The 25,995-nt window shown below is 44.9% G+C and overlaps 1 protein-coding gene across 2 annotated transcripts in view; it reads left to right on the forward strand.

Moving 5' to 3' along the window:
- The window catches only part of LOC123842017 (aldo-keto reductase family 1 member C4-like), a 44,537-nt gene that overhangs the window by 2,782 nt on the left and 15,760 nt on the right, over positions 1-25,995 (forward strand). The window contains exon 1 of one of the 2 annotated variants that reach the window (XM_045871465.3): positions 23,687-24,338. The exons of the other annotated variant lie outside the window; for it this stretch is intronic. Coding sequence (XP_045727421.2) covers positions 24,144-24,338 — 195 coding nt within the window. The 5' untranslated portion in view covers positions 23,687-24,143. Of the gene's footprint in view, positions 1-23,686; positions 24,339-25,995 lie in introns of those variants that run through there. 2 annotated transcript variants of the gene reach the window in all.

Below are 25,995 nucleotides of genomic sequence, written 5' to 3' on the forward strand. Positions count from 1 at the left end.
ACAGGGGCACACTGTGATGACCAGCTGCCCCTGGGCTCCTTCCAGCAGTGCACAGAGCAAAGGGGATGAGATACCTCCTGTGAGCCCAGCGGCCCAGGGCACGGGAGGGGAACCAGCCCCAAAGGATGCGTGGGACTCAGGTGGACAGAAGGCTGAGGAAGGAGTTGAGCACAGATCTGCTTGGGAAATGGTGGCAAATGCCTCTTTTGATACTTCTATCCTGCAGAAAAAGGGCAGCCCTCCACAGTCTTTTACTAAAGAGCCAGAGCTGACTGTCAGGGCTTGATTGTCATGTCCATCCAGGTAACCGTGGTGACTTGCTGGGGGTAGTGGGGTGGGAGGTCAAGGGAACCACTCACCGATCAGGTTGCCCTTGCTAAGGAACAAAAATGTTACAGAGTGCATTTTAAAGATCTAACTGGCTTTATTAAATGATTCATGAATCAGGCAGCATCCCGTCTAGCAAACAGAAAGGAGCTCCATCAAGATGCAGAAAAGCAAGAGTTTTTAAATGTAGAGAGGGAGCAGAAAAAAGGAAATTAATGGTGAAGAACTCAGTGTTTTAGGCAAGGTCGCCCTCCTAAAGGGAATGGAAGGGTCTATCAGTAAATCTCCTGGTGACCAGGAAGTTTCCACATTGACCAGTTAGAGGTCACATTCCTGAGGGGTTGAAACTGCAGTTAGGTAGGGTAGTGAGTCTTGGTTTACTGACTTGGGGCCTAACCTACGTGGCTCCATGATGCCCTGTGGTTTTAATACCGTGCATACTAATTCCACATTTACCTAATTTTCTTAGGTCCAACAAATATTAATTTGATATACTTGATCCCTTTAAACATTCCAAACACAAAATAAGGCATACTTGCAAATACAAAGTGCAAACTATTCCTAAGCCATCAAATATTTTCGATAAAGCCAATATTTATATGGCTAATACATTTAGTAACTCCAGTTCGCCTGAATTTTAAAACACCGTTTGAAAATACATGCATGCAAAATAGCACACTGCTTCCAGCAAGTGTTAATTTTTAGGAACAGCTTTTACCAAAAAATGTACATTTATGTTCTATAATTTTTAAGACTATGTTAACTTTTAGGAACATCTTTTACAAAAAATATACATTACTTTCTATAATATTTATTTTTTAAATATTTATTTATTTGAGAGAGAGAGAGTGCTTGAGCAGGGGGAGGGGCAGAGGGAGAGGGAGAAGCAGACTCCCCACTGAGCCAGGAGCCCAATGCAGGGCTCGATGCGGGGCTCGATCCCAGGACCCTGGGATCATGATCTGAGCCAAAGGCAGAGGCTTAACAGACTGAGCCACCCAGGTGCTCCATACTTTCCATAATATTTAAGAATACAAACTTAATCATGTCATCATAAGGAACCAGATTTTTATGGCAGACCACTTTGTTAAAATTTGGGACAGTCATGGACCCAGCAGGGATAATGAAAGAACTTTGAGACAGACAGTTGTTCAAGACCCGGGTATACTTTCCAGCACCAATACCTCAGCTGCTGCCTCCTCTCATGACCACATTTGTCTGTCATAACTACTGGTCTTTCTAAAGCCATGCTCTTCAGCTAGGACCTAACCAACAAGCTGTGCAAGCCACGGTATTTCCTAAAATGACTCATCCTTTTAAATTAGAGGTCATGTTTATTCTCAAATATTAGTTCACATTTGTATGACTATGGCATAACCTTATGTCTTTTAGACATAGCACATAATAATTGGGATAGAATTCTTTACATAGGCTGAGATTGTATCTCTCTTATTTTTTATAATGTCTCATTGGACATTTATTTTTTTTAGTCAGTTTATTGAAATCCGTCTTTAAAAGTTGCTCCCCTGGGAAGATCAGTGTATATGATGAAGGCAGCCAGGGAAACTCCCTAGGCCTGCTTCAGGCAGTAAAAAGATGAGAAGATGCAAAGAGTCAAGTACTTTGTCTAATGAGTTAAGAAGTGTTCACAGAGGAGGGCCAAATTTTAATAATATAGAAAAAGCTGGACTTCTGGTATCTGGACTCACAGGTTACAAACTTGGAAGTCATTACTCCCGTCCTCATAACAAGCAAAAAGATAAACTAAAATTCCATAGCTCTTAGATCCATCAGAAAATTGACATCACAGGGCAAATGGAAGACCCCAAAATTGGAGAGACAATGGACATGATAAGGAAACTCTGGGTCCTAAGATAGCCAATCGAGCCAGCGAGAGAGTCCCAGTCCTTGCCCTGGGGCTCTTCTGGGTTCCTCTCCCTGCCCCGCTTCGCGCACGCACCAAAAGTGCTAAGTTTGCAGAAGTAGAAGTGTGTAAATTACCCCTTTGTTTGTGCTCAGGGCTCAGACCTTTGGGAACCCCTCTCCTCCGAGCCCGCCAGTGTTAAATAAACCTCCTGTCCTCCAAGATCTCCAAGTGCCACTTGGTTCTTCTGTCGGGCGATCCAGTCCAGGTTCTGTAACATTTGGTTCCCTGACCGGGAAACCCAACTGCGCTGGCCCATTGTTGCCACCAGTTTGGGGGCAATGGCGGGGCGGTGACGGAATGAGGGGTCATAATGGAGAAGGCGCACCCTGCCTAATTTTCGGCAGTCTCCTGCCCCGGTCGCCTCCAGTGGCCCCACTCCGCTGTTCCCGCTGGACTCGAGGAAACTTGGCAGGTGAGGACCTGGTCCTGGTGACGGATTCTGGTAAGGCCTGGAGGCCCCAGGACCCAGACAGGCCCACCCCCATTGGGGTGGAAGGGGAGCCTGATCACCTACCAGAGACCTCTTAGAGGTCTCCCAGGTAGGGATTCCCAGGGAGGGAATGTAGTAACTTCCGGAGTGTGAACGTGTGAGTGACTGCAGTCCAACCTGGCTTGCTCAAGCGGACTGATTCTGTGACTCCATGGGTGGACACTCTTAAGGTCCCCAGAAGCCTACGGAGTCTGAGTGGGCCCCTCTGCAATTCCGTGGTGAATGGCATACAGTCTATGGTGGCATCAGAATAGTTTCTGATTGTAAGTCACAACGCTGAGACCACTTCGGCTAAGCCTCACCTAAGCTCCTTTGGGACACGGCCAGACGGGCATCTGATTGGTCTCCTCACCTCAGGAAGCACCCCCCCACCCCCCGGTCTGTCTCTGTGCCACCGCACACGGGGAAGGTCTGGCCAAATTGCCTAAGCCCAGTCATGTGTGAAATGCTTCAGAACACTTGGAGACAAAGCAGAGCAACCAAAATTGAGATCATGAGACAGGCCTGGGGGTCTGGAGTTTGCAGAGGTTGGAGGACCTGGGAGTCAAGTCGGCCTTCTCTAACAAGATGAGATCTCCAGCTGTTTAAGTTCTTTAGCTTCACAGAGCACCTTTCCCTCTTGTCTCTGGGTGGTAGGAGGTTGGGGCGAGCATCCCTCAGGGATGGGACAGGTCTCAGGTAGGGAGAGGCAGGGGACACTGGCTCTTCTGGAGAGGACTGGGGCAAGGAAGTCGGGAGAGGAACCCTACTAAAATGAAAACGGAGAAGAGGTCAGATCAAAAGCCAAGCTACCACACTGTTCAAAGGCAGATTCCGGTTGTCTGTCTGGGGTAGGGCTGACACTGTCAATTTAAACAAGATACCCCAGGCGATACAGATCCTGCTGGTCCCCTGGCCGCACTCTGAATAGCGAGGCTTAGACATTGTTTCCAAACCTCCTTTATAAGGGTCACCTGGGAGGACCTTGTTAAAAAGGCAACTATTTGGGCGATGGGGTCGACAGGTGATAGGTATTACGGAGGGCACGTGTTGTGATGAGCACTGGGTTTAATACTATCCGGCCTATGCAAACCCACTGAATCAAAATGGGTAGGGGCGCCTGGGTGGCTCAGTTGGTTAAGCGACTGCCTTCGGCTCAGGTCATGATCCTGGAGTCCTGGGATCGAGTCCCGCATCAGGCTCCCTGCTCAGCAGGGAGCCTGCTTCTCCCTCTGACCCTCCCCCCTCTCATGTACTCTCTCTCATTCTCGCTCTCTCAAATAAATAAATAAATCTTTAAAACAAAACAAAATAGGTGGGATGGGGGGAATATCTCAGAAGCTGTGTGTTTAAAAAGCAACCCCCGGGGGCACCTAAATGGCTCAGAAAAAACGGTCAGACTCAGGATACCGAGCCTCATGGAAGCCGATACCTTGGTTTTCCCCTCACCCAAGGGAAAAGAGAACTAGGGCCGGAGAGGAAAAGGATCATCATCTCCCTGCCACAGCCCCAGCCAAAAAGGGGCCTACGAGAATTCCTGGGGCTGCAGGATTCTGCTGCTTCTGGATCCCTGGGTTCTCAGCAATAGCAAGACCCCTTTATGATCTCTTAGGGGAACCAGATCAAGAACTCCCTGCTTGGACTGAAAAGGAAAAAATAACGCTCAGGGTCCTCACCCAGACTGTTGGACCCTGGCAATGGCCAGTTGCTTACCTGTCAAAGAAGCTGGACCCCGTGGCAGCGGGATGGCCGCCATGCCTCAGGGTGCTGGCAGCAACAGTCCTACTCATCAAGGAGGCAAACAAACTTACCCTGGGGCAAGAACCTAATGCACAGGGACACCGCTTCCTTTCCAACTCTCTGCTAGCACAATACCAAGGGCTTCTCTCTGAAAACCCGTGGGTCACCCTTGAAACAGTTCGCCTTTGCTACTGTACATATCCCTGGAGACGTCTACAAGGAAAGGGGCCTCCTAACCACAGCAGGAAAAACTCTCAAGAACAAGGAGAAGATACTGAGACTCCTCAAAGCCATCTGGCTTCCCAAGGAAGTAGCAGTCCTGTACTGTAAGGGACACCAGAAAGGAGATGACCCCATAGTGTGGGGAAATTGTCTGGCAGATGAGGCAGCCAAGACCACAGCCAGCGAGGACATGGACAGAGCCCCTTCCCTCACCATGGCCCTAACACCCCCGGAAGAAGTCCCTCTGCCCAGTTACACTAAAAAGGAAAAGGAATGGGCCATGGCTGAGGGGGCCGCCCTGACTGAAAAGGGACCGTGGATGATGCCAGATGGGCGCATCTTTGTTCCAACAGCAACTGGAGGGCATCTAGTCAAGGAACACCACCAACTCACTCATCTGGGAAAAACTGCATCAGAGGCCCTTCTCAAGAAGCACCACTACCTCAGTCAGCTGCCAGCACTATGCCGAGCAACAAGTGAACGATGCATAACGTGTGCTAAAAATAATGCTCGGTCTGCACCACGGCCCCTGCCAGGCGTCCAGAGGGTGGGAGCAACCCCCTTCGAAGATCTAGAGGTAGACGTCACAGATGTGCAGCCGAATAGGGGGTTCAGATATCTCCTAGTAATAGTATGCACATACTCTGGGTGGGTCGAAGCCTTCCCGACCAGGACAGAGCAAAGCCGGGAAGTACCTAAAGTTGTCTTGCGGGAGATCATGCCCCAGTTCAGCCTGCCATTAACAATCAATAGTGACAGTGGACCTGCATCTGTGGCAGACATTGTACAGGTCTTGACCAAATCTCTCAACATCACCTGGAGACTCCACACCGCTTACCAGCCCCAAAGTTCAGGGAAAGGGGTTTTCGGGAGACTATGGAGTCAGGATGAACCCCAGCAAGTTGAGAACCCTATGTGAATTGGAATGGCCTACCTTTGTCAGGTGGCCTTCAGAAGGGACATTGGATGTCCCAATGATTCATCGAGTATGGCGAGTCGTAACAGGAGAACCAGGACACCCTGACTAGTTTCTGTACATTGACTCCTGGCTAGGAATTGCTCAGATGCTTCCCCTCTGGGTGTGATTCGCTTGCAATAGGGACAGGCCAGGGTCTTAATCGCCTCATCCAAGTGACCTAAAGAAAATCAGCAAAAGCCCCAGTCTCCACAAATCCTAGCCGGAGATCCCAAGGACGACTCTGAGAAACCACAGGCCATGGCAGACCTCGTAGAATCCCTCTTCCAGACTCATCGGCCAACCTGGGAAGACTGCCAACAGTTACTCTGCACCCTGTTTAACACAGAAGAAAGGAGGAGAATAATGAAAGGTGCATGGCAATACCTGGAAGAGCACGCACCAGCGGGAGTCATCAACCCTGCTGCCTGGGCTAATACAGCTGCACCCGAAGAACGCCCAGCGTGGGACTTCACCACAACCGAGGGACAGGCCCATATCCGCCAGTACCAGGAGGCAGGGAATCTAGGCAGGAGCTAAGAAACCCATGAACATGACTAAGGTATCCTCGGTCACTCAACAACCAGGGGAGTCCCCCAGGGACCACTACGAAAGACTATGTGAAGCCTACAGGGTATACACTCCATTTGACCCCAAGGCACAGGAAAGCCAATAGATGGTAAACACCTCCTTTGTGGCTCAGGCTGCCCCAGACATCAGAAAAAAAAACTTCAGGAACTAAGGATTTTGCCAGGTTGAATATCACCCAACTAATAGAGCTTGCCAATAAGGTGTACATGAACAGGGAGGTCACAGCCGAATGGGAAGCCGACAAAAAGGTGAAAAAGAAAGACTCCTCGCCACTGCCCTGAAAGAAAAGCACAACACAAAGACGGGGAAACCCCAACCACCGAAAGGGGGGAAGCCCAGAACCCCCTTGGCAAGGGATCAATGTGCCTACTGTAAAGAGAAAGGGCATTGGAAAATGAATGTCCCAACCAGGGAAAGGCTCAAAAGCCCAGCCACTACAAGGAAGAACCCCCAAGAGGAGGACCCCATAAGCCTTGCAGGAATGGACTCAGAATGAGGGGGACCAGGCTCTTTCCTCCTTGTTCCCCATGAGCCCACGGTCAGAATGAAGGTAGGGGGCTAACCAGTGACTTTTATGGTTGATACTGGGGCCGAGCACTCTGTTGTCACCTCCCCAGTGGCCCCTTTCAGCAAAAGGACTGTGACCATCCTTGGGGCCACCGGGATGCAGGCGATACAATAGCCCTTTTGCCAGGCTCACCAGTGTGAACTTGGGGGCCACAAGGTCTGACATGAATTCCTTTATCTGCCTGATTGCCCCATCCTTCTCCTGGGCTGAGACATATTCTCCAAGTTTGGGGCTCCGATAACCTTTGAGCCCACTGGACACACTAACCTCCAATTGAACCCAAGGCAAGAGGAGACGGGGTCTCTGAACAGTAGAGCAAATGAATCGCACCCTCAAGGGAACCTTAGCAAAGTTTTGTCAGGAGACTAACTTCCATGGCCGGATCTGCTACCCCTAGCTCTCCTGCGTGCTCGCTGCATGCCCGGGACGTCAGGTTTATGGACAGCCTCTCCCGTGCTTGGGAAGCCTTCCAGGAAACTTGCATCAGGTTGGAGATAAAGGGATAAAGGAGCAGCTTCAGGCCCTGGGGGCCACCCTAAACACCTTTGAGAGGGCCCCAATCTCCTTAGGGTCTCAGGTACACTCCTTCCAGACAGGGGACTCAGTTTGGGTCAAAGATTGGAAGAAAGAAGAAAGCTCATCATTCAGATGAGGAGCCACACCAGTGGAGAGTCCAGCCAGACTTCATGAACCCAGTCCGGCTTCACCTTTGACGAGACCCCACTGACTGATGGACACCTGCTCACCGTGGTTCCTAGCTCTCATCAGTGTGATTTCCCTCATCTTGGGAGTCGGACTCTACACTGTTGCCCTTCCTGACTGGACTTTCCCCCAGAGGCTTCTACCTAAGGTCATAGATCCCACTTTTACTGGCCCTCTGCTGTCTACTCCTGAGCGCATTTCACCATGGTTTCCCTGGCCCCAGTCAGTCCTGGTCTTCTGCTACCTGGTGTGCTGTTGAGTTTATGATTAAGTCCGTGTTTGCCCCAAGCCTTACAGTCAACCCTGAGAGTCAAACAGAATGATGCCCTCTAAACTAAGTGTTTAAAGGGGCATCAAAGAGGGGAATGATAAGGGAAATCTGTGTCCTAAGATGGCCGACTGAGCCAGCAGGAGAGTCCCAGCCCCTGCCCCGGGGCTCTTCCGGGTTCTTCTCCCTGGCCCGCTTCGCGCACGTGCCAAAAGTGCCAAGTATGCAGATAAATTGCCCCCTTTGTTTGTGCTCAGGGATCAGACCTTTGGAGACCACTCTCCTCTGAGCCCACCGGCATTAAATAAACCTCCTATCCTCCAAGATCTCCGGGTGCTGCTTGTTTCTTCCATCGGGTGATCTAGTCCAGGTTCCGTAACAGACATAGAGAATCACGACATACCAGAAGCAGGAGAATAACATAGGCAGTGGACCGACTATTACCGAATGTTAAAGCTTACTGTAAAAGCCCCAGCAATCAAGATGGTATGGTAGTGGTGAACATAGACAAATCCATCAGTGGAACAGAGCAGACCCACACAAATATAGTTAACTTGTCTTTGACAAAAGAGCAAAGACAATCCAATGGAGAAAGAATAGTGTTTTCAACAAATCCACATGTGAAAAACGAATCTAGACTCAGACCTTACACGTTTCACAAAAATTAACTCAAAATGGATTGTAGACCTAACTGTAAGAAGTAAAACTATATAACCCTAGAAGATAACAGGTGAAAATCTAGATGACCTTGGGCACAGCGATCACTTTTTAGACACAACACTAAGTGCACAATCCATGTAAGAAAAAGAAAATCAATGTTAACCTTCATTAAAATTAAATTAAAAAAAAAATCTGCTCCGTGAAAGGCACCATAAAGAGAATGGGAAGACAAGCCACAGACAGGGAGAAAATATTTGCAAGACATATATCTAATCGGTGTCCAAAACAACAGACCCCCAAATGGGAAGAGAACCACACTAGAAGAAAAAAAATGGTGGAGTGACTTGAAAATAATTTAGTTTAGCCTTCTCAAAGAAATTAAGGAAGGACAAACATTTATGGAAGGAGAAGGAAAATAAGTAAGAAAGTCAGATGGGAGGAAGACTTTAAACTATTTGAATAAGAGAGAAAACCCAGCGTACCTGATTGGCTCAGTTGGGTAAGCGGTTAAGCGTCTGCCTTGGGCTCAGGTCATGATCCCAGGGTCCTGGCCCGCCTTGGGCTCCCTGCTCAGTGGGGAGCCTGCTTCTCCTTCTCTCCCTCTCCCCCCTGCCTGTGCTCTCTCTCCTCTCTCTCTCTCTCAAATGAATAAGTAAAAATCTTAAAAAGGTTAACATAATAATAAATAAATAAATATTAAATAAATAAAATAAAAAAATAAAAATTAAAAATAAACAGTTAATTTTTATTTAAATTAGTGATTGCTTTTAGAACCTACCTGATGTCTTTTTATCTGCCAAAGCCAATGACAAAAGAGTCTATTTTGATGACTTCCATGTAAAAGAGGTGTTAATCAGTGTAATTTTCCCAATAAAGATCATTTTGCCTTTATAGCTTTTTCTTTGGCACAGGTATCCCCTGCTTCTCAAAAGTTCACCTTACACCACTTCCCTCTTATGAAAGACCTTAGTCTTTCAACCAATTTCAACATTAGTACCTGTTTTCGTTAGCTGAAAGAAATTTGGAGAGGATTTTTGTTGTTGTTGCTTGCATTTAGGAGAAAAGGTGAAAAGCGCAGAGCATGGAGCCTGGTTTTCCAGCCAGCTCGCGGAGGTGGCGCCACCCAGCGCCTTCCCCGGGAACTGCATGCGCCACCATTTCACGGATGCAGGACCAACTTGGAGCTGCCAGGTCCCCGTCCCACGTCCGCGTCCCTCTGCCTGGGGGCTTTCTCTGTCTCTAGCATCCATCTCCACATCCAGCCTCCAGAGCTCCGATTTGGGTCTGTGAGCCTCTGGGTTTGAGCTCCAGCTATTTTGCGTCTCCCTTTGCAAGATGTGCCCCAAGCCTCCAAAAGCCTAAGAGAGGTGATTTTTTTTTTGCATCTGGGATGCTCAAAAATTGTTAAGTTGATTAGCCTAAGTTAATGGGAATTGCTTCTTCACTTTGGGCCATTAGGAAAGGTTTTGTAGGAAGGCTCTACTTTCAGATGGAGAGAAGACCCGTATTTGCACGTAATCCTTAAGGCACGTTTACAAACATGGGCACCTCACTGTTTCTATAACTGCTTTCAAGGTCAAGCCCGTTCCTTTTATGCATGGCTACACTGGAGGCTCTTCCTTCTCCCTGACCCTCCTTGGTGAGCCTTGCTTCTGCTCCACAGGGAAAGCTGAATCAGGCCAGTTCAGATTTCACCAGATAAATCCAGTGATTCCTTCACTTCAGGCTTCCTTTGGCGGCTCTCTTGTTCTGTTGGGAAGATCGGCAGTCCACGTGCTCTTTTGTGTTTCCGCGTGGGTCACTTCCGTGCTCCTGCAGAACCCATAGAAACATTTGCATCTTTCCCCAATTTTTATTTTGAAAGATGTCAAACTTACCAAAAATTTGAAAGCGCAGTACGATGAGCATGCATATGCTCCCACCACCATTCACCTATTGTTAACAGTTTGCTATATTTTCTTTCTCTCTCCATTCTTTTCCCCCTGCGGAAACTCTTGAAAATAAGTTAGAAACAGCACACTTTAGTTCGGCATGAATCTCCCAAGAGTGAGGGCATTCTCCAGTGCAACCACTATGCCATGATCATGCCCAAGAATACAGTAATATCACCTGGCATACAGCCCGCATTCCGATGTCTCCAGCGGGATCTCCGTTTGGATCCCCCTGGACTAGAATGAAAGGTGTCAAGTGAAAATGGCTTATTTGAGAGGTAATATGAAGACACCAGAAGAGGGGTGAGGAAGTGAGAGAGGGAGAGGAGGGACCCCAGAAAGGTAATCCCACTGGGAACTCTGGGAAGCATTATAGAGCCTCGAGCTCCTGAGCCCTTCCAAACGGTGAGCACCAGCAACTACCTGTTGTTGGAGGGCTGCTCGCAGGGGGCATTCGTGTCCTGGCACTTCCCGCCCATGGTCACAGGCTGCAGTGCCAGTGAGCAGAGAAAGCCCTCGGGCAGAGGGACGTGGACACGGCAGCTGCAGGTCGGTCCCGTATCCCAAACTTCCCAGCCTGAGGAAATGGGGAAAACTTTTCCCTTCTTCCTTCCTGGGTTCTTTGGCTGGTCTAATAATTAAATTGACCTGAGATGGATTATCAGGAGAAAAACAAACTTAGTTTCATACGTACAGGTGCTCCTAGAAATATGGGACTCAAGGAAGTAACCAAAGCAGGCAGCTTTTATACCTTTTAGACAAGAAAACAATAAATTTTGAAGAATTAACAAGACAAAGGAGTTTGGGCTTGGGCTAGCAAATTACTGAAAATGTCCCCATGTCTGTTTCTACAACAGGCTCAGCCCTGAATTTCTTATCTCTGGTGGGAAGGATGCCCCCTGGAGGGTACCCTTGACATGTGGAATTTATTTCCTGCAGGGGGACAGAGGAGGGACAGAGTGTTCTTGCACAGGCCATTTCTTTATATATATATATATTTTTTATTATGTTAATCACCATACATTACATCATTAGTTTTGATGTAGTGTTCCATGGCATAGACCATTTGTTAAGTGATTTTAATTCAAAGTAATCAATTTACGAAAGTGGCATATTTTGGGGTGGACTGCCTCAAACCCATCATGTTCACATTTGAAGGCACTCAGTCGACAGTCACCTGGTTTCCAGAGGGTGGTTCCCTGCTGTGGCACATGACCTCTGCCACCAGGGCTTGAACAATTAAATAATACCACATTTTGGCATTATGCGGACAGTATTCTGTGTGTGTGTGAGGCCCTGCTGTAGAACAGACTTTCCATGGGGAAGAGACCCTTCACATGGGCAGATCGACCCAGGCCCTGAGGCTCCTTGGTCGAATAGCTCTAACTTCAGGTAGGACCAGACTGTAGGAGGATGACTTCTCCATCTTAGCCCCTTGCCTGAGGCCATGAGGGGGGTGGAGGTACCCCTCAGCTTACCCCCCTTGGCAGAATGGGGAGCCCCCTGGGACAATGGCAGTGGTAGCATTTTGCAGAATGGAGCTGATGGAGAGGGGTGGGCTGCCACCCCCCTCACGCGCAGCCTGACCTGGGGTGATCCAAGGGGCTCTGGGCAGTTGGGAGGGTTGGCTCTTCCAAGATGCCCCAAGGAGAGGCCAACCCCAGGTCCCTGGTTTTACTTACCCAGGGTGGCCGCTGACAGGCTTGTGACACGGTCTGGAAAATGGAAAGAAGCATCATTTTTATCATGAGGGGAACTGCTTTGAGGAGCCACATTTGGCAGGTGCCGATGGATTTTCTCCTCCCGTCTGGGTCACCCATGTCCCAGCTCACACCCAGGTGTGCACACCAGTGCCTCCACTTAATGCCACGGCACGCGATCCATCAAAAATTCCAACGGCCGCATTGGCTTGCCGCAAGTCCCAGGGTCACCGATGGGGCCACCCCAACACTGTTTTGCCTCCGCTGCTGGCCATCTGGGCTCACGGGACTTCCAGCCATAGTGGTATCCCGCCTCTGCCCTTGGGACCATCCTGGGTGAAACAGCTGTTGATAACTGTCTTCTTTGTAAGATAAGTGAACACGGGAACTCCCTTGGTGCGGAGCTGTTCCCCGATCCCCCACAGCTGGGCACCTTACTCCCGATGGCACGTCTGTCGTTATCGGTCCACTGCCCCTCTCCAGTACCCTGCCCTATGCTCTTACCGCGGGGGACACACACCCCAGGCTAATGCACGCCAGTGCGGACCCCATACCACAGGCCTCAATCTACGTTGCTAACATGTGGTGCCCCAGATATTACAGACTCTGTTCAAGGTTCCTGTTCACTTCGCGCCCATATGAGCATGGGAGGGAGAACATAGCATATGGTGGATTTTTCAGGGGCCCACGGCTTTCAAGGCGCAGGTAAAGGCCTCCTTAAAGGATTGCTATTTATTTAAGTTATAATCAGGCAAATGGCCCCCCCACCAAAGTGCATGAATGGGTCTCTCCTGCCTCAGGCCATGGTTCTATTAAGTTCTGGACTGGTAGGTCTTAAAAGACTATAAGCTGCCACGGGTACCCCCCTGTTAATTTCCAAGGGAGACATAAAAGGATTCCATGTCTATGGAGATTCTATTTTTCTATTTACCTCCTCACCCACCATGTAGCCCTCTGTCCCACCCAGGCTCCCACTGTTTGCTCCCATGCCCCCCAGAGGACAGTCCCCGCTAGACACTGTCCGTGTCTGTGCTCTCCCGCCTACTGTCCTCCTCCCTCCACTGCTGACTATCAGGTACTTCCCTTAACGTCACCCTCTCTCACAAATCACCGCGGAGACTGGCTGACCAGGTTGTGCTGTGGAACTCAAGCCTCCCTTCGCCCCTCCATCCCACCATATTGTGACGCCCTTTCTCATGGACCCGCTGCCACTCACTGGCTCCCTCCTCACTCTGGGATCTCCACCCCCACCCTGCCCGCATCCTTCTGCCAACAGCAGGCGCGCGCCTCATCTAGCTCAGGATGGTTCATCCAGCGCAGGTAGATTCCTCGGGAAGGGGCATTGCCTGTTCCAAAGAGGATGGCATGGCAGCCCAAACTTGCAGAGGTCAAAGGGCAAATGTCTGAGACTTTAATCTCTCGCACGACGGAGACACCCCAAGCCTCTTAAATCAAGGACAAGGCTCATTCGTTAAAATGGTGTAGCTCTTGACTTCGCCCCCGGCGAAGTGTTTGCAAAATTGTTGGAACCTCCTATTACACGTATGGGAAGGACATGGGTCGAGTCACCCCACGACTGACTTGCTGTACCTAAAGCAATTTTCACTGGCTTCATTCTGCATCACTCCAGGCTCCGAACGTTTCCCAGGATGTCGTGGATTTATTTTCATACTCGCCAAGTGGGCCACCTGGCTCTGCGATGTGCATCAGGGGGTCATAATTACTATCCTGAGAAGAGACCCATGCTGTGATTTTCTTAAATGCTATGGATGAATGGCGACCAGATCTCATACTCTACAGGTGTCTTGCATTTCCGAGGTCTCAACTACCGAAATCTCCCTGGTGATCTCCACGCATTCCCTGAGTATACCTAATGTCAACAGTGGTGCTAAAGCATGATGGGGCCAACTGCATTAAACACACTTTATTCTATTTTATTATTATCCTTTTAAAAGTAATCTCTACACCCGACGTGGGGCTCAAACTCATGGCCCCGACATCAGGAGTCACATGCTACACCAACTGAGCCTGCCCGGCACCCCAAACATACTTTAAATTTTGGTAAGCTGATAATTTAACACCCACACAATAGGAATTAGGTGCTCCTCAGTAAACCTGGGCTCATCCAAAAGCATGTCGAGGCTCTAAATAGCTCCAGGCCACATGCTCTACTAGTCATAGTGAACACAGGACCACGTTCAGGGGAGCCAGCCAATCCCAAGCCTGCTCACCTGCCTCGCCTGATCCTTTCCAGAAAGCCACAATATAGGCTGTCTGTGCCCACCGCTCCGCTCTTAGAGTGGTTTCAGCCCCAGTGCTTCTTCCGAGTGCCCCGAGCGGCAGGTTGTGTGCTCTTCCTCCACTGTGAGTATGGAAAGACCTTTAAACTCTCGGGCTCTCTCTCCCCATCTGTGGTCTGCGTCTTTGATTTCAGTTTCAGTCATTGTTGCTGGGCTGCTTTTCAAATGCAGTTTCCAATACCTCGCTGCAACAGTTGAGATCACTCTCTTCTCGCTCCTACCCATGATGGATAGCCTGAGGCATTTACATTTTTTGCTACTCAGGTGGCTTTAAGCTGACATCTCTCGGAACTTGAATTAGCTTTTCCCTAACTACTAGCGAAGCATAACGTCCTTTATCTCTGTGGACGTTGGGCTTACTCTTCTGTGCAATGCATTCTTCTCAACATGTCTGAAAACTATTTGTCTTTTTCTGGTCAATTTCTAAGAGCTCTCGGAGGCTATAAATATCAGCTCCCTTTCATCCAGTTGATAAATATTTTCCAAATTTATCGTTTGCCTATTAACTCTGATAAAAGTGAACTTTACCATGCAAAGTTTTAATGTGTATATGTTCAACTACGTTAATTTCTTCTTTCATAGCATTTGATTTTCTGGTCTTCTTTCATAGCATTTGATTTTCTGTTAAGAAGACTTAACAAAGTCTTCTCACGCACAAGACTGTGCCCTGGAGTTTCTTGTAAGTATTTTTCTTCTCCCTTTTTATACTTCATATTGTTTATGTATCTAGAATTATTTACACATATGGTGTAAGAAGGGAAATCCAATCCTATTTTCTTTGAGGTGGATAGGTGTTTATTCCAGTATCATGTGTTAAATAATTCATTACTCTCCTCTGGATTATACCCCCCTGTTAATCATATCTTAAATTCTCATATAAATAAAACCTAATTCTGAATTTTCTACTCTGCTCCACGAGAAGTTTTATGTAACCTTATACCAATACAATTTTTTTACTTTTTATTTATTTAAAATCAGTTTAATTAACACAACCTGTATTATTAATTTCAGAGGTAGAGGTCAGTGATTCATCAGTTGCATAGAACACCCAGTGCTCATCACATCACGTGCCCTCAATGCCCATCACCCAGTTACCCCATCCCCCACCCCCCTCCCCTCCAGCAACCCTCAGTTTTTTCCCTAGAGTTAAGGGTCTCTTATGATTTGTCTCCCTCTCTGATTTCGTCTTATTTAATTTTCCTTCCTATACTCTATGTTCATCTGTTTTGTTTCTTAAATTCCACATATGAGTGAAACCATATGATAATTATCTTTCTCTGATTGACTGATTTTCTCTGATTTTGCTTAGCATAATACCCTCTAGTTCCATCCACACTGTTGCAAATGGCAAGATTTCATTCTTTTTGATGGATGAGTACAATATGATTATTTAGGTAATTGTGGCTTTGTAATAAGTTGTGAGGTCCAGTCAAGAAAGTGTCCATCACTGATACTTTCTATGAATTTTCTTTTCAGGAATTTTCTCTCTGGCATTAATTTTTTTTTACATACACCAGAAAAATTTGTATATGATTTTAAAAATTGGACTTTTTGGGGAATTTGAATTATAATTGCTTGGGTATATGCATTATTTATGGGAATTTAAATTTTAATAAACTGTCCAAAAATTTGCATACATTTTCACTTGTTCAGATATTATTTTACGCCTTCAAAGATGTTTTCCATAGAAGTTCCATCACTCTTGTTAAATTTAGTCCTAAGTATTTTGAGGTTGTTATGATTAGAATGCAGGTGATATTTTGCTCATTTCCATTTTGTGGTGCTTTGGTGCAAGTTTTGTGTATTTGTCTTGTACCCAGTCAATGACAGAAGTCTCTAGGTGTATTCTAGTATATTCTTTTCTTTTGTATTATATTTGCATCCTCTAGGACAATTATACTATAGTTAGTGATTTCTAAAGTATGTCTATTTTCACAGTATGACACCTTTTTTATTATCAGAGTTTAGTTAAATGACTGTAGCATTTTGTAGTACAGAAAATAACTGGTTTTTGGAAAATTCACACTACTTCTTTTAAAATAACTTATGTATACATTTCTAGTTTATTGATGTAATTGATAGGTAACCTTGTGTAAATTCAAGGCAGTGTGATGATTCGATATACATATGTGTTGCAAAATGATTGCTACGGTAAGGTTATTTACTACATCTACCACCTCACACAGTTACTTTTGGGGGAGGGGTTGTGAGACCTTTTAAGATTTACTATCTTGGGGTGCCTGGGTGGCTCAGTTGGTTAAGCGACTGCCTTCAGCTCAGGTCATGATCCTGGAGTCCCGGGATCGAGTCCCGCATCGGGCTCCCTGCTCGGCGGGGAGTCTGCTTCTCCCTCTTCCTCTCCCCCCTCTTGTGCTCTTTCTCTCTCTCACTCTCTCTCTCAAATAAATAAATAAAATCTTTAAAAAAATAAAATAAAATAAAATTTACTATCTTGGCAATTTTCAAGTATACAATACAGTATGATTAACTAGAGTCACCATGCTGTTTTGATCCCCAGAACTTATTTACTCGACAAAATAAAGTTTGTGCCCTTTGACCACATTTACCCATTGTCCCCCACATAGCTCTAGCCTGGCAACCACCAATCTACTCTCTGCTTCTGTAAGTTCGGTGTTTTTAAGAGTCTACATACTATATTGGAAATTAAACTGAGGAAATTTTAAATATTTATGTGTTGTGTCAATAAAAAAATAATAAGCCTATGACATATTAACGTGAAAAGTACATTTTATGAAAAATAAAAATATTTTCCAAAACAAAAACCCATTAGGGACAAGAGTGATACTGTTTGATATTTTTGAAAATCGAATGAGTAGCCAAAGAGAAGACAACTGGAATATCAAATCTGCTTCTGCATTCCATCTGGTACAACATCCCACGCTGTGTAAACCTCTGCAAAACTCCACTGTATACATATGAGATAGTGAGGATGAAAAAGGAAAACAGTATTTTGGTATCATGAAGATAGTCTTTTTCTTATGCCTCAAAAAGGGATTTTAGGGGCCTCCGTGGGGCCTGCGACTACACTTTGAGAACCATTGTTTTGAAGTTCAGATGAAGCCAACTTCCTTGGGTCCTTGGCCACCAGAGCTCTTCAATATTTGAAATTAGCAGGTATGTTATAGTGAATATAAATAATGTGAGAAAAGGAAAGAAAAGTGGTGGGAAAAGGCTACACAGTGCTTGATGTCCATTACCATGAGGATAAGAAAGTCTGCACCAGTGACATAGGGCAGGGTTCATGAGAGAGCCTTGTTCTGACACAGTCGGTGGTTGAGATTGAACCAGCTATCCTGGTGTGATGCCTTGCCTTAAGAGTCTGGATTAAGAATGTGAATGTAAATTAAGATAATTGTGATCTTGGATTTTGCATAGATTATGGAAGGGACCAATTGGAAAAATCCCAAGGAAGAATGTCCTTGTGTTCTTAAAACCCTTAGCCTGGGACCCATTGCTTTAGCCATGGGGAAGTACATAATTGGTTTATCTGGAATGAGTTGCTCACCTCATAACCAATAATTGTGTCTAAAGACGCAGGCTCTGTATACTCCAACTCTGTAAATTGAAACTCCTTATGACAGAGCAGGTCACGTTTCTCTTACGGAATCCATACGTACAAGGAATTACCTTGCTCTCCAAACACATTTCTTTGCAGTCGGAAAACCACAAGGATGGGAGCAGCAGTTGCTCAAAGATAGGGAACCAGAGGGACACCTAGGTGGCTCAGTCGGTTAAGTGTCTGCCTTCAGCTCAGGTCATGATCTCAGGGTCCTGGGATCGAGTTCCGCATCGGGCTCCCTGCTCAGCGGGGAGTCTGCTTGTCCCTCTGCTGCTCCCCCTGCTTGTGCGCGCGCGCGCTCTCTCTCTGACAGATAAATAAATAAAAACCTAAAAAAAAAAAAAAAAGATAGGGAACCAGAATGCATGAAGGAAAGTTATGGTGCTATTCCAGGCAGTTGTGACAAAAGTTACAAAGATGCCAAGTGTTAGGTTAAGTCTCCCCTTGCCAGAGAATCATTTCTGCCGGTTGGTTAGAGTATGTCTAAAGCTCTTTTATGACTGGAGAGGAATAGCATCTACAATGAATTGTCCTTAGTTTCATGCTAAGTAGATTAAGCTTACTCTACCAATCAAGACATGGGAACTGATTTTTATCGAGTATCTAAAAGTTGGTTACATTTTGGAAAAATCATCTCTGAAACAGTTTGCATTGAAATCACAAATTTAACATCACTGATGAGACAAACTGCAGAAAAAAACATGCAAAAGCAATGATTGTAAAAATGTTATTACTAGACCAACACCTAGATTTCCTTCAAAAAAGTTTGGAGCTCTGGAGTGTATCTGAAAGCTTGCCACATTCAGGGGAAAGCTTGGCCGGTGAATCGAGCTAATGTTGGTCGATTAGAGCCCTCAGAGTGGTAGTTCCTAGAATCCCCAACCCCCCTGGCCTGCGGCAGGTAGCTGTGAGGATGGAAATGAGAGGTCTGGAAGGGTTTGTTGGATCCAGGGTGGTCAGTATCAATGTTCTGTGTTTCGATGGTAGGTTGCTGCTTCCGTCTGCTGCCTGCAAATACAGAGGCTCTTGCCATTGTTTTATACCCCAAAGGGTATAAATCTTAATGTGGATTCCAGGAGATTTCAAGGAGCCATCTCTGCTTTTGGAGGCATTCAAAAACACTGTTTTCTAGGGCATGAGTTTGTGGGAGGGGCTAGCATCATTCAGTTCATTTTGTACTTAGCCACACAAAAGGGATGCTGAGGCAGTGACATCATCAGTAGTTTAGCTAAACTCCCAGCAAAGCCATACATTAAAAACCCACAGCTGACATCCTACTCAATGTTGGAAGGCTGAAAGCATTCCTCCTGAGATCAGGAGCAAGATAGGACACCCATTCCCACCACCGCTATTCAACATTATACTGGACCCTCTAGCCAGAGCCATGAGACAAGCAACAGAAACAAAGGGCATCCAAATTGGAAAGGATGAGGGAAAACTATTCTCAATCACAGATGACTTGACCTTACGTACAGCAAATCCCAAAGGGCTCATAAGGAAACTCCTAGAGCTAATAAACGAGCTCAGCAAACTTACAAGGAGCAAGGCGAACACACAGAGATCAGTTGTGCTTCTACACATCGGTAGTGAACTCTCCCAAAGGAGATTTTTTGAAAGGTTCAGAGTTTTTGTTGGGGATGACAAGAATGTCCTGTGTCGTTAGTGGTGATGGTTGTACAACACTGTGTATCTATTTAGTGCCATCGGACTGTGTAGTTATGCATGGTCAAGAGGACATTGTTATGCAGATTTTGTCACAGTTAAGACATAATCTATAGAAAGATAATCATAGATATCGTAATGTCTACTAATTATATGGAGCAGAGATCCACAAAGTGAGCACGGCTCACTGCACGTATAGCCCCCAAGCTAAAAATGACTTAGACATTTTTTTTAATGGCTGAAAAACCCAAAGGATGAATAATATTTCAGGACACTTGAAAATTATGGGAATTCCAACTTTCAGTATTCAGAAGTAAAATGTTTTGGAACCAAACAATTAGCGGGATTTGGATGATTGATTTATCCTTAGTTAGGGCCCTGATATGGTTGCCTCTCCTCAGGTGATTCAAATCCAAGCCACTGATCACCGAAATGACCTCTTTTTTTTATGGTAAACCTTTACTTTCTACACACTTTAGAAAGTGCCCATGCCTTTGCCTTCCTTATAGGTTTTAGTATTTTTGCACCCTGGTGTCTCATGAATGGACTTGCCTTTTAGAGGTTCCATTTACTAGTGTTATGGGATCCACAGGATTTATTCTCCTCTCTTCCACACTGTGAAGCTCTTTCTGTACTTGAGCATCGGACCACTGACTCGTCACTTGTGTGGCCACTGGTGGATCCATTGTTCCTGTACTTGGCACACTTCCTGTCCATACACCTGCCACCATCCTTCCCACCTGGCGCCCTTTCAGAGCTGCTGGGCTTGCCTCAATGTCCCGCTTGCACAAATAGACACATTCAGAGCTCTACTCTATCACCTGCCATGGATATAAAAGAAGAAAAAATAGTCACGTCCATTCACCTTCCCTCACTTATTAAAACCGGTGACAAACTCAACATATTTTATTTGTGTTCATCCTGCTTTTATATTTCAACCGCCTTTTCCTAACCTTTATATTAATTTTCTGTTTTGCACTGTAATTATGAACTCGTAGCTTTTCATAGAATCAACTTCTTCCAAATAACGATGTTAATGTTATTTTCATTTCAAATTGTCACAGGTGTCTGGCAGGATTCCTTCCTTGGATGCCTTGTTTTAGCAGCCTTGTTGCTGGCTTGATTTCTGGCAACAACATGATATTCAGGTCTGTCCTGAATTTTCCTGATGCAAGACACAAATAGCTACTCTCTAAGAAGACAGATTTCTTTTCGGAGGAAACAGAGCTAGGGAGTAAACTCTGGTCACTGGTATCACACAAGAGAATTGGGGGTAGGTAGAGATGCTACTAGGTCCTGTTTGCCTCCCTTAGGAGAGACAGAGCCGGAAATAGTATCTTAAACATAATTTTAGAAGTATGAGCTCACATCATGTTTCCGATTAAATATATTTCTTAAAGGGTGAGGTATTGTCAACCACTAATATCTTATACTATGTTGACAGTTACTTTATTAAAGGAGTTGGTTAGAGGAAATTAAAATAAAATGGAGAAACCAGGCAAATAGAAACAGGTTTGAGATGGTTGAGAATCAGTACTGAGGGGGAATTGCATATACCGATTCAAGGTGGTAGTGCGTATCAAAGTCCAGAAAATACCAACAAGTGTTTCATAATTAAACAATCCCTGGTATGAACTATGCAACCCAAGGAGAAGGTGCCAGTCACTGAGCTGGCTTTGGGCAAGCTCAAAGGTCTTGGAAGAATTTCTAAACTCAGTAAAGGCAGAGACGGAGCAGTTCTAGTTAGAGGGGCCAAGACAAGACATCAAAGGGAAAGGACAGGAGACGTCTGAGCAGAGGAGGCCAGGAGGGAGCAGGTTGAGAAGGCATTTGGGGACTCTAAATCTGGGCAGGCTGAACACCTGCTGGTAAGTTCATTGTGACCAATTATGCAATAAAATCTACAAACCCAGGGATTTTTTAAAATAAATTTTAATCTGTTTCTTCAAAATTAATACATTTTCATTTAGGGATCTGAAAAATTGGCTACTCCAGAACAGAGACCAAAATCACAAGGAAATAATAAATATCACAGTAATTGTCAACATTCTGGAGTTTCATACCCCATGTACGCATTGTTTATGTAGTGTAATCTTACTTTCTTCACCATCTTTGTAGCTGATCTTTTCATGGAATACAACAATTTAAACAGACTTATGAAAATGGTATTTCATTTTTAATGCATATTTTATTTCCCCCCCACATCTTTTTAATATTTATAATGCATACTTTTTTTATTGAGATATAATTGAGGTATACCGTTATGTGTTTCAGATATACAGCGTGATGATTTGATATTTGGATAGATAGTGGAATAATGCCCACAGTACGTCTAGTTAGCATACATTTCATGCACGTCTCCTTTGTGTAAGCAAGGTGGAATAGACTTACTGGGAGTCTAACGCCTTTTTGAGAGGAGAGGAGAAGGAGATGCTTTAATGCACCTGATTTAAGCACGAGAGGGAAGGAAAAGATTAACAGAGTCAGAATCCAGAAATTAACCTAATAGCGTTAGTCAGCCTCTTGTAATGAGACCTGCTCTATTTATTAAGGATAACACATGCTAGAAAAGGAGTGTGACAGCCCAATAGTCTGTTCAGAAATTTTTCAATGAGGTATCACAATACTGTCACAGGGTCAATGAGCTAGGAATTTTCATGCTCTGTCGATCAGAGTGTAAACACTGATAGGGCAGAGCCTTTTGAGAAATTGGTTTGGAAACATCAGATAAGAGCTTCAGAATATATATATTTAATAATTTTCCATAGCATCATAAAATCTGAATAAACATCATTATAATTTCTTTTTTCAAAACTGTTCAGGTAGTCTGTGTACTTTCTATTGCTACATATCATGAAGCAGATAATGCCTGGATTTCAGTTGCTCTTTTATTTATTTTTTATTTTTATTTTCCTAAAGATTTTATTTATTTGAGTGAGAGAGAGAGCACAACCAGGGGGAGGGGCAGAAGCAGACTCCCCACTGAGTAGGCAGCCAGACATGGGGCTCGATCCCAGGACCCCAAGATCATGACCTGAGCCAAAGGCAGACACTTTACCTACTGAGCCACCCAGGCACCCCTCAACTGCTCTCTTAATTTATCAGTTCAAACTTAGAAATGGAGGAAGGCCCAGAGTTAGAGCTTCATTAAATAGTTTAAAAACAAAATTAATCAAAGATTAATCATTCTAAGACCATGTTAGAATAATACAAATGTATTGGGGTTGTCAAATTCAACTCAAAATGGATTAAAGACTTAAATGTAAGACCTAGAACTTTAAAACTCTGGAGGAGGGCGCCTGGGTGGCTCAGTTGGTTAAGCGACTGCCTTCGGCTCAGGTCATGATCCTGGAGTCCCGGGATAGAGTCCCACATCGGGCCCCCTGCTCAGCAGGGGGTCTGCTTCTCCCTCTGACCCTCTTCCCTCTCATGCTTTCTGTCTCTCATTCTCTCTCTCTCAAATAAATAAATAAATAAAAACTTAAAAAAAAATAAAATAAAACTCTGGAGGAAAACATAGGAGAAAATCTTAATGACATTAATCGTGATTTCGTACCAGAAGTACAAGCAACAAAACGAAAATAAACAAGTGGGACTTCATCAAACCAAAAAGCTTGAAAACAGCAAAGGAAACCATCAACAGAGAGAAAAGGCATTCTTTGAAATGGAAGAATTTGGCATTTGCAAACCATGTATTTGATAAGAAGTTCCTTTCCAAAATATATAAGGAACTCCCACAACTTGTTAGTAAAGGAAACTAATAACCAATTCAAAAATGGGCAAGGACTGAAGTGACATTTCTTCAAAGAAGATATGCAAATAGCCAAGAGGTACATGAAAATATGCTCCACGTCACTCATCATCAGGGAGATGCAGATCAAAAACACAATATCACTTCATACCTGTCAGGATGGCTACTAACAAAAAACAGTGGGTAGCAAGTATCGGAGAAGATGTGGAGAAACTGGAATTCTCAAGAATTGGAATGTCAACGTTGCAGCCATTTTGGAAAACACTTGGCAGTTACACAGAACGTTAAACCTGGGTTTGCTCTATGACTCAGTGATTCCAGGCTTATGTATAGACTCAAGAGAATTGAAAATGTATGTCCACACAAAAACATGTGCATGGATGTTTACTTAAGCATTATTCCCAGTAGGCAAAAAGCTGAAAAAACCAAATGTTTGTCAGCTGATGAATGGATAAAAAGCATGTGGTACATCTGTACAAAGGGATGTTAGCCATTAAAAGGAGTGAAGTACTATTACACGCTACGACGTGGATTGGCCTTGAAAACATTATGCTAAGTGAAAGCAAGCAGTCACAAAATGCCACAGAGTGTATGAATGCATTTATATAAAATTCCAGAATAGGCAAATCCAAAGAGACAGAAAGTGGTTGCCAGGGGTCGAAGGGAGAGAGGAATGGGGAGTTGTTTCTATGAGTATGGGGTTATGAAATGCTCTAAAATTGTACATGGATAACAACTCCATGAATATACTAAAAACTGCTGACTTGGGTAATTTAAAGGGGGTGATTTTATGGTATCTGACTTATATCTCATTAAAGCTGTTAAAAAAAATAGCAATTATATTATTTTCTCCCCTCAGCAGATTTCTTTTCATAAAAAGCCAGAAGAGTGCAAAGAGATGAACCAAATGAAAGCTTGCTCTATAAAGCTGAATGATGGACACCTCATGCCTATGCTGGGATTTGGCACCTCTGCTCCTAGTGAGGTAGTCGTAATGACATTGGAGATGGAGAGTAGCAGACATGGGTCCTTATCAGAATCAGAATTTAGGAAATGCAAGAAGGCCTCATTTTCTCCATTTGTAAGCTGCTTCTCTCCAGGTTAGGTTGTTTTCTGCATTAGGTCAATGCTTTTCAAATTTTAATAGGCATACAAACACTGGAGGATCTTGTTAAAAATGCAGATTTGGGGGCTGCACCCACAAAGGTTCTGAATGAGTAGATCTGGGAATAGGGCTTAAAAATCCACATTTCTAATGAGCTAGCCAGTGACTCTGATGCTGTTTATCCAAGGATCACACTTGGAGTGGTGCTCTATCAAGGGACATGGAAGTGTGTCATCTATCAGCAGTCCAGGCATGGGCAACGCTGTTTCTGTTCCTTGCACCTGCTGTCCAGTTGTAGCCATTCAAAGTCTGTTGGAATCAGTAAAACCCAGGAGTCAGGGACTTCGCAGCAACCTTGCTTGTCATGAAGTTTCTCTGTAACGCCCAGGGTCCAAGAGCTCTCTGTCCACCCACGCTCGTAGAATATCTAGAGAAATCTCAGACGCTGAAGGATCTGGAGAGAGGCAAGATTCACGTAGAGAGAATGTTGGTGATCTGGAGTGGAAATATTCTCTTAGAGGCCCAGTTGTTAAGACTGTGCCACGGGGAGAGCCACATGGCCCTTGGACATTCTCTCTCTGCTTGGAAAACTGAACTCCATGCATGTTTCTTGTTTGAACATCGCGAATTTACAAGAGCACATCTTCAGTGGTTCTTGGCAGAGGAGCTTATAACTATTTAGAGCAAGTTGTAGGGCTCGTTCCCCAGCATGAGAGTCACATGGGATGTCATGCTGAGGACTCAGCAAGGACGCTAGCACAGAGTGTTCCTTTTCCTCGGACGTGGCTTTTAAGTCTGTATCATTGGGAGTTACAAATGAAAAAATAACCCTGGGAGACATTTTAAGTGAGGGAGAGGAGGGGCACAGAGAGAGAAAATTATGGATAACTTTAAAAGTCCAGCCTGGTAAGCCAGCAGAACAGTAGGCAGCTAAGAAAAATAACCAAGTTGTCTATTGATTATAGGAGAAAGTATCACCTACAGACACCAACTTAGTAATAACCGCCACCATAACAACAAACTTAATGACAAGCTATTTTTGCGTAAAAGAATAGTTTATTTTCTTTTACCTCTTTGTCCTTCCTCAAATGTTGTTTGAAGTGTTTCTCCAAGTTGACATAGGTAAATCATTAATTTATTCTGTGTAAAGTTATACCTTCATTGCACTGATAGATAATTTTGAGCCTTAGACTTCTGAATTGCAATCAGTGTAATAATCTCTTACCAGTGAATTAACTTGGGACTGTAAATCTATAGACTGTATAAAACCACAGATCATGTAAACCCAGAGGCAGAGGGTTAAGCCAGTGACGAGTGGGGCCAGCTCATGGGCTCACAAGATCCGATGGTGAGCACCTTTTCCTAATATTCATAGCTTGAAGTTAGCGGTGGTGGGAGTATTTATACCATAGAAACTGGCAAATATTCTAAATCAGGACTTCTTTTCTTCAGAGAGTCTGTTGTTAAACATTTACCACTAAGGTTATAAGTCAACATTTAGCTCTGTCACCTCTAGCTCTCAGCCCTTAGAAAAACA

This window comes from Mirounga angustirostris, unplaced genomic scaffold, assembly GCF_029215605.1.
Source record: "Mirounga angustirostris isolate CCGP_5_RB_7025 unplaced genomic scaffold, mMirAng1.0.hap1 SCAF_5, whole genome shotgun sequence".
In the NCBI taxonomy this organism is placed as follows: Eukaryota; Metazoa; Chordata; class Mammalia; order Carnivora; family Phocidae; genus Mirounga; species Mirounga angustirostris.